The sequence below is a fragment of the Dendroctonus ponderosae genome, unplaced genomic scaffold (assembly GCF_020466585.1).
Source record: "Dendroctonus ponderosae isolate FM_Combo_2020 unplaced genomic scaffold, Dpon_F_20191213v2 Dpon_F_20191213_3, whole genome shotgun sequence".
Taxonomy (NCBI): Eukaryota; Metazoa; Arthropoda; class Insecta; order Coleoptera; family Curculionidae; genus Dendroctonus; species Dendroctonus ponderosae.
In genome coordinates this window covers 6,442,187-6,451,849 of record NW_026018508.1, presented here as the reverse complement: position 1 = coordinate 6,451,849, position 9,663 = coordinate 6,442,187, and the positions used below count along the sequence as shown (strand labels likewise).

At 30.9% G+C, this 9,663-nt stretch overlaps 1 protein-coding gene across 1 annotated transcript; it reads left to right on the top strand.

Moving 5' to 3' along the window:
• The first annotated feature begins 97 nt into the window (after positions 1-97).
• LOC109543655 lies at positions 98-8,732 on the top strand. The gene is made up of 12 exons (XM_019913474.2): positions 98-355; positions 792-1,167; positions 1,991-2,476; positions 2,537-2,664; positions 2,714-2,932; positions 5,004-5,039; positions 5,221-5,432; positions 5,576-6,016; positions 6,348-6,400; positions 6,451-6,680; positions 7,585-7,762; positions 8,369-8,732. Exons 1-12 carry the CDS (start codon positions 185-187, stop codon positions 8,581-8,583), a joined length of 2,745 nt encoding a protein of 914 aa, XP_019769033.2. The 5' UTR covers positions 98-184; the 3' UTR covers positions 8,584-8,732.
• The last annotated feature ends 931 nt before the right edge of the window (positions 8,733-9,663 follow it).

Sequence of the window (9,663 nt, the reverse complement as noted above, 5' to 3'; positions counted from 1 at the left end):
AAAATTAAACAAAATAACGTGTAACCAATTTGTTCAAATTGCCAATGTGATCGATGTCTATAATATGGTTTCAAACCTCAGATATTCTGGTTGATAGGGTATAAGACTTTGAACTCTGGCACTATCCATTTAACGTTTTATTATAGAGTTAATCGCATTATTGTGCTGAAATATATTTTACAAAATGCCATGGTGTTGCGGGGAAAGTTATAGAGTGAACGAAGATTATTGCTCGCCAAAACACAAACGGGATCATTCCTTCAAAGCAATTATAAGCTTTATGTTAATTGTGCTTATATTGTTTGTTGTGATTTATTGTCTACTTGTTTTAGTTACTAAAGTCAGGCATGATTCAGTAAGTGGTAGATTTTACCTTTAGCAAAATAAGAATTTGAGTTTTTAATGAATTTTAATGAAATGAATAATTTTTGGCTGATAATTCAAGTTTTTAAACTTTTTTGATACTTTACTTCATGCAGTAATTTTTCAGTTAATTTGCTGACAAATTTGGTTTCTTTTCAGCTATTTCAGAAAACTATTTAAAACGATTTAAATTTATTTATTCAATAAGCTAATTACTTTTAATAATAAATATAAATCATATTAGTATCTAAGTCAAACGTGAAAGTAAAAATAACAAAACACAACTTAAATTGTTTTTTTTTAATAGCCTTTTTAGGTTCCAAACTTTTTTATTTCACCACTATGTAATGACATAAACATTCGATATTGAAGATACCAGCATGCAAAAATCTACTTTACGCTTAAGAGCATTTTTGTTAAACTTTTAGTCAAATGCTGGACTCCAAACCACAACGAATAAAACCAAAATTGATGATAATTATCATGAGCTGGATACGTCAACAAATATTTTAATTACATCTTCAGAAGAGCCTTCGTTATTGGAACATTCAACTGATTCAAATCTTGAAACTGCTGAAACTTTAAAGTCTACAGAGGCATCGACTAATGAGCGTTTAAATTCTGATGGCACAACTGAACTAACGCATAAAAATTACTCCGAAATTAATAGCAAACTAGTTTCTGAAAAAGAGGAACAAACAACTAATGGAAAGTCTGAAGAACAGACCCCAAAATTAACCACAACTGTTGAATTAAGTTCGTCGGATGGATCTAGCAAAGAAAGCAGCACTGTTCGCAAGACTAGTAAGTAAAGTTGATAGGAAACAGTAACTATTTATAACGTATATCTACAAGGTTATTTTTTATAAAATGTCTAGTAATTTATGTGTACTTTTTATATAGGATGGTATTCTTAAATTAATTTTAAGAGCGTTTTCCAAATTAGAATGTTCTTGTTTTTCCAAAGATGTTCTCAACGAATGCAAGACAAACACTTCAAAAAAAGAGCCAACGGTATCTTCAGTTTGATATTTTGCCCAATTTAATGGTTTTATTATAAAGTACTATTACCAGCATAAGTACGTTTGAGAAGAAGTTTTAAGTAACCAAATTATTCTGCAAAATATTTGTTTATTGTTGGGCGGTAATATATTGGTAAATATTATGTTGGGCGGTAAATATTATCTGGCGGAATTTTTTTTAAATGAAAATGTCTTTTTAGTGTTACATTATTTTTAGGAATATCTCAGCAAACTTTTCATGTGGTTTCCACTTTGAATATAATTTCCAAAATATCCATAAAATGGTATATTTAAATTTAATTTCAACAAAAACATGTTAAATAGCCCTTATTTGACCACTTTTAAACTGCATTTAGTAGTCACAGTTCTTCAGTTCCAGATTACAAACTCTCCAAATTTAGCAAATTAATTTCAAGACCTTTTCGACTTTTTGTAGACAATTTTTTTTCATGTTGGAAGTTTCCTTGGGAGTTTTCGTCGTCGTTTTCAATTTATTTCAGGTATTCAGTTTCATTTCCTGATGCAGAATATTGAAAATTCAGAACATTAAAAAATGAAAAATACTGAACAATCAAGCAAATTAATTAACATATTTCTTATTACAGGTGACTTATATAATTCAACAACACCAAAACCAACATCCACTACAACCAGCTCAGCCCATGTAGGGCATACGAACCCTACAACCCATACGATTGAAGATCAAAGAAACTCTACACCAATTTCTATGCGAAACTGGACAACAACTTCTACAGAGCATAGCAATCTCATAGACAAAGCTTTGGTTGATAACATGGAATTGCTCGTTTCAAACTCAACAAATATCTGCGAAGATTTTCAATGCAAAGAAAAGGTCGGCGATATTCTTCAACAGATGGATCACTCTGTAGATTCATGCGAAGATTTTTACCAATTTGCATGTGGCAGGAGTACAAGGAAGACTATGCTTTCGGCAAAAATGAAGCTTTTGAGAAAAACCCTGGACAATCCGCCTAATAATTTACAAGCAGAACATTTTAGGAGATTTGTGAAAAGTTGTGTACAATTCCAATATGGCTTTGAGTATGGATATCAGGAAAAAATCGAACAAAGTAGGAATTCTTCCAAATCTTATAAACTAAACAGTATTTAATAACAATTGATTGTTTTAGTCCTTAGCACAAATATTCGCTCAAACAATCTAACGGTATTATTAGCTTCACTAATGGCCAGACAAACTACCCCATTTTTCGAAGTTAGATTTGATCTGATTAGCACGTCTGAAGGGTTTGGATTGCAGGTAAAAATCTGCAACTTCTTGTAAAAAAATATTAAATATTTAATTTCAGCTTTTACCACCCAGCGATTTTTATAACACTGCAATACTGCAAAACTGGTCTATTGAGAGTGAAATGAAAGAATATTGTATGAGTATTAGCAGTATTACACACGCTGAATCGAATTTGAAAAGCGCTTATGAGAAATACAAAAGCTGTGTCGAAAAGGCAACAATTCGAGAGATGAAAGATTTTTTATTTATAACACGTAATGAAAGTAAACGTATTGAGGTAGGTTACAACCAAACTGGTCAGTTTGACGAGGCGAGCCTGAGCCGAGCCTGGACCGCGGCAGATTTATTTGATGTTTTGTCAAAACACCGATAGACGATTCATTTTCTGGCGGTATTTCGACGAAACCTCAAAGGAATTTGCCGCGGCTCAGGCTCGGCTCGTCAGGTCTGGACCCACCATAACAATTTTGGCCGGGTTTAATATAAAAAATGTTAATTTGTCTTTATTATTTGCATCTGTCTTGCTTACTTCTTATTTTCTTCAAATATGTTTAATAATTAATTTAAGAGATTATTTCTTTAGACATTTCGTTGAAAAACTGTATGTAGACTCAACTCATTTTTGATTAATAAAATTGGGTTTTGGTACTAATTCGAAAAAGTGCTTGATCTTGCAAAAATGTAACATATAATTTTGTTTAAATCATATAAACGCTTGAAAATAATAGGATTTTTGCTCAAAAAAAGTGTTTAAATAGTTTTGTCTTCTAAATGTGTTAAAGAATTAGTTATGCACTCCTAATAGTGAATGAGATACATCATATGCTCACTCACATGAAACATATAAGGAAAACATTATACAGGGTGTTCCGTAAATATGTTAAAATATTCTAACAGCGTGTTCTCCTTGTCATTTTAGAGCGGGGTCTTCTTGAGAATTTTCTTAGTTTGCGGTCTTATTTTTGAGATATTTGATCTCCAAAATGGAAAATCCGAAAAATATTAGTTTTTGTTGTTTTTCTTTGAAACGATAAACATATAATTTTCAATTTTGGTATACATTATAAGCTAATTGAGTGCCATTCTATGGTAGCGGTTTGTAGTTCAGTTTACTTTTATACAGGGTAGAACTCTGGAACACTTACTTATGTTTTGTTCAGAACTTTTTTGTGTACACCTAAACTTTTATCAGCATAATTGTTTTAATTACTACAAGTTATTTATCAATTTTTTTATCTCTTATTGTTTTTTCCTAAGACCACTAGTTTGCCCGCAAAAAAAATTAAATCGTTTCGGTTTGATCAAAACTTTCCAAGCCGTTGGATTGGGAGAGGTCAAGAAGCTCCTATAAACTGGCCTCCTAAATCTCCCGATCTAAACGCGCTTGATTTTTACTTCTTGGGCCACTTAAAAAATACGGTATATTCAACAGAAGTGAATATAATCGAAGAACTTCAAGAAAACATAGTTAATATTTCTAACGAAATAGGAACTTCAGTGCAAACTTTACGGTCTGTAAATTTTAATTTCATTAAAATACTGCGATTATGCCAAAAATGTCAAAGTGACCAATTTTAACAGCTGCTAAGTTAACATTAGAATGGTTATTTAAATTTAATTTTGTTTGTTTATATGGTTGCGCTTATTGTTACCATGTTATTGTTAACTGTAATCTGAACCAAAATACACAATTTAGAAAAATAATTTAGGTTGTTAGTAATCAACTAATATTGCGTACCAAAATTATTATACGAAAACGTTATTAGATTTTAAAAAATTAACTTAATTACTTACACATTTTGAGAACGGCAAAGAAAACGATTTTATTGTTTTGCGGACAAACTAGTGGTCTTAGGAAAAAACAATAAGAGATAGAAAAGTTGGTAAATAACTTGTAGTAATTAACCCAATTATGTCGAGAAAAGTATACACAAAAAAGGTCGGAACAAAATGAAAGTAGGGGTTCCACATTTCTACCCTGTATAATAGCAAACTGGACCACGAAACCCTATCATAAAATGGAACTTAATTAGCTTATAATGTATGCCAAAATTGAAGTTTCTATGTTTAATCGTTTTAAACGAAAACAACAAAAACTAATATTTTCCGCCATTTTGGAAATAAAATATCTCAACAACGGAACCTCAAATTAAAAAAATTATCAGGAAGACCCCTTTATACAATGACTAGGAGAACATGCGGTTAAAATATTTTAACATATTTACGGAACACCCTGTATAAATAAATATTTTTATATTTGAATTGATGCAAAAAACGTCAAAGTAAATGCATTTTTATTACTTCAATTTTAATTATAATTAGTTAGTATATGCTGGTTATTATTTTAGCATTCCAACAAAGGTGACGATTTTCCACTGAATATGGTAAGTACAAATGTGAATGTTATGTTTTAACATACTAAATTCGTTTTAATTTATCCACATTTTTTTAAATAGATTCACTTGCAGTGTGCAACTTTTATGTGACCATTTTAAGCAATGTTAAATTTGAGGAGTGACAACAAACTAAAAATTTTACTAAAAAAATTAAAAATTGATGTTTTAGAAACGAATTCCAGATATTGACATTCAATTCGCTCTAACCAATCAGCGATATACCAAAACCGATATTGCAAGTTTGAATAAGAAATACAGCAGTATTGATTGGGGTGTATTTTTCAACGTAATGTTCCACAATAAGTTCAAACAGTCAATGCCCATTTATCTGTATATGCAGAATTCATATTTTGACGATGTCATGGCAGAGTTAAAAAATAGGTGAGTATCATTAAACTCCTTTCTAATTTCGCAAATCAATACTTTTTTATCTGAATTCTCAGTCAATTATTCGTATATATTTAATATTGATCGTTTCTAATTTTTTTGCTTTAGACTTTGATTTGATGACTGAAACATTTTAGATTAACAAATGATGAAGATGAAGTTTTGCACAAAGTGAAACAGTTCTACCAGTTCCAGTTTTATCAAAGTCTGGTCGTTTCAAAACCAAACCCAGAAAATTTTTGCATCAAACAAGCCCAGGATTTAATGCCGGAGATAACAGAATCAATATTTGCAGCCGAGTTCCATCAGACTTTGGCAATAGATCGTGTTAAGACCGTGTTTCAACTGCTAAAAGACAAATTTGTGCGACTATTAACTGATGGAATAATTGGCATGGAAAATCATACTAAACGATATTTAAAAGCACGATTGCGAAATCTAAAGCTTTCGTTTTTTGGAAGCGATTGGAACAATAAGAAAGACCCTTTACCTCTACCTGGTAATGACTATATTTCGTATTTATTAGTGTCGTTGGATGCGAGAAGATGTTTGATCGACCAACCGATCAATCCCAATCTGTAAGTTTATTTTTTTGTTTTACTTCTATTTCTCTGATTAAATTTGGTTTAAAATATTTTTAAATTCATCCTTGTTCATCGAAAATTGATGGCAACAGAGTGAGAGTATTTGCAGTCGGTACAAAATCCCAAGCTACTGATATGGCTGGATACAAAACAAAATGAACTTTTTTGAAGTTCATTGAGAAGAAGTTTCGAAGTCGTATTTTTTACTCTGGAATGCATCTTCTGTTAAAAAAAAACGAAAAATGTATATGCTTTCCACCATGTTTATTAATTCAATTTTTTCATCATTTGCTTCAATGCATCATAACATAAATTTAATTTTCAGTACTTTTTCTCAGTATGAATATCCTGCAGTAATTCCCAACAGTGAAACAGTTTGTAAGTTAAATTGCACATGGAGTTACACGTACTAAGTATTGAATTTCTAGTCGTATCAAATAACTTCTTGTATAGAATCTTGAAGGACGACCAAAATCCAGCATATATAACAGAACTTTACCTAAGATTTCACCTTAGTAGGGCCATAGCTGGGTTTTTAGATGAAGTCACTGGGCGTATTGATACATCTTTTTGGACCGAATTTAAGGATAGTTTAAGAAGTAATTTGGAAATTTCTGAAGGAAGCCGGAACTGGAATGGACAACAAATTACTTATAATGTAAGTGAGATTAGCTTACGGTGTTTGAAATTCCTTATTTCGTTGGCTTTGATGATGAGTTTTTGAATTCTAACAAGCTTTTTGGTCATTTGCACACTAACTAACTCAAACTTGAAGACTAGGTTTTTGCAAAAGTAGGCAAGTGGAGTTCAGCAATCAATTAACGGGGGGTCATTTACCAAATTGGGAAATTTTGTTGCAATTCTTTTATTCCAGCTTTTGGATGAATTTTTTAAGGTTATCGAACTTTTTGTCATTTAACTTTCAAAGGCGACTTTTAAAATAAGAGGTTGGATATGGGCAAAGGGAGTACTGCAGTCCATTAAAAGGTTTTACTTAACAAACGCTTAAGATTTAGTTGCATCTGCTTAATTCCAGCTTTTCCTAGACATGTTTTAATTTTAGGTCATTTTTGCGCTTCAAGCTTAAAAAACATTTTTTTTCAAAATTCAAGTGAATGTTGGAAATTGATTAAAAAAGTTTTCGGTAATAAACTCTGAAAATTTTAATTTGTTTTAGTTTAATTCCAGCCTTCAAGATATAACTTGCTCGAGCCTTTCGTCATTTGGTTACTTTGCAATATTTTTTTCATAGTTAATTTTCTTAGAATAGCGTAAGATATCGGCAAGAGAGTTTCAGCAGGGTTTAAAACGTCGGTTTGCTCTTCAAAATCTGGAAATTGGGTTGAATTTTCTGAACTCCAGCCTTTACCATTAATTTTTGAACCTCATTCTATGAGTGAATGAAATTTAATGGAGATTTTAGTGCCAAAAAAGTTTCCCTTTGTGGTGGTCACTTATTCAATGTGTTATTAAAATCTTTTACTAAAATCTTGATTGGCTTTGCTGTATTTTGAGTGTTTTTAAATATATCTGTATATTGAAATTTGCAATTCTCATTTTAGGAGGATCCAGGAAGATGGAAAAAATTAGTTAATGCTTCAGCTTCTGAACTGCTAGCCGATAATTTAGCATTGCAAATAGCATTTGACGATTTTTCGTCATATGCAGGTAATGATCGATTGCCATGGATTGCTAATGATCTAACTACTAAACAACAGTTCTTTATACTAATTGCTCAAGGTACGATTTAAAATTTTCAATTTTACGTGTAATTTAATTGATTTTTTTTGTAATAATTTGTAATTGTACGAGAAACTCGTTCGCAGGAGTTTCAAATAAGTAGCACATAAGAATCTTCTTTACAATCAAACTAACTTTCTTCTACTGTTCATATTTTGTTCTTCAGTTTCAAAAAGCTAAACCGTGTTTCTACAATAATATTCTATTGGGAAATCTTCAGTAACTGTAGTTTTTCTGTAGGCAGAACGAACAAAATGCATTTCTTGGTTCAATTAACATCAGGAATAAGAGTACGCGTATTTGCAATTCTTCAAGAATCAAATTTTAAAGACACAAAAAAATCGATAAAAATAACATTAGCGCTATTTGTTGATAAAGTTAGAGAAATCTATCTAGTCAACATTTCACAGAAAATGTATAATTTCCTAGGTAGTGAACACGATAGAGTTTTTATTTTGGCATTAGTAACTGCTCTACATATTTTTATTAGCTTCTAATTGATTAGACAAAAATCTTTAAAAATTTTTAAAATAAATAGTAGATACAATCGCAACTGTACTTTAAAGTTAATGAATTATTATCTAACTTTTTGACTCTTAATTTCAGATTATTGTCAACCACTTACTCTAACAGAAATGGCTCAGAAATTATACGAATCGCCAAATATCCCGAATGTTTTCCGAGTTACCACCATGATGTCGAATTCCAAAGATTTCGAAGCAACATTCAAATGCGCTCGTGGCAGTGGCATGAATCCAGAAGAAAAAACCGAAATCAAAACATTTAAGCCACAAGAAAGCTTCTTTCTGATTAGCAAATAAAACGTTCATTTTAAGGTTCTAGAATCTAGGATCTGGCAATAGATTTTGATAGATGCTAGTTTATTGATCTAGTACTGAACTAGATAAGTAGTCCATGTAGTCAAACAGATCTATATAATTGATAAAATTATATTATTTTTGTGGTATTATTTGAATCCATTTTTTTTTAGTTTTAGAATTTTAATTATTCAAGTTGCTTCTTGAAAGTTTCCTCAAAATTACCCTTACATGAGGTTTTAAAAATCAACATCAGACAATTTTTCCTCTTGTAATATCTATATATTTATTTTACGAATTAATTATTGATTGATTTGGAATTATGAAAACAATGGGACGATGGTTATTTCTTTCGATAACAAACATTGTTGTCTAGTCCGATCACGACGTCTTAGGGGTGTCTGATTTTATTTAACGGTCAGGACTGTTTATTCAGTCCTGTTACACCCAATTTCCTATTCTTTCCGCAAAGCGGTCTAATTGGACATGTGTGACACGCAGTAGACGAAAATTAACTTACCTTTTGAGATAGGACTAATAAATACGATAAACATGATTCTGCTGCAGAAAATGAGGGTTACTTTTTCTATTTCAGAAATATTTTTTGCAAGTGGTTTTTTCTTCCTTATTGCTTAGTTTTGTTTCGTCAACTCTAATCCCTTAATTCCTTAATTTTAATCAAAAATTATTCTTTTTTGAATAAAAAAAACTAGTCAACATGACTAGAGATCGAAATATTCGCGATAAAAATAAAAATTACCTTTAATATATGTTGAATAGAATTCAGTACAGCTAGAAATAGTAAGATAAGAGTAAAATTACTGATGCTTTTTAACGAAAACTTGTAGTCGATAAATAATTAACATCAGTAGGTATAATCATGCAAGTGTAAATATTACATTAATGTGAGGTAGAAAAAAGCTGTAAGAGTATCTGACTGTAACACATTGAATGAATATTATCTGGTAAACTTTGCGCCCGTAAATTTAATTTTCAACCAGTTTGAATTTTTTTTGTTGCCACAGAGATTAGTAGAGTTTGCACCAGAGATTAGTAGAGATTTGTAGTTACAACAGAGATTTC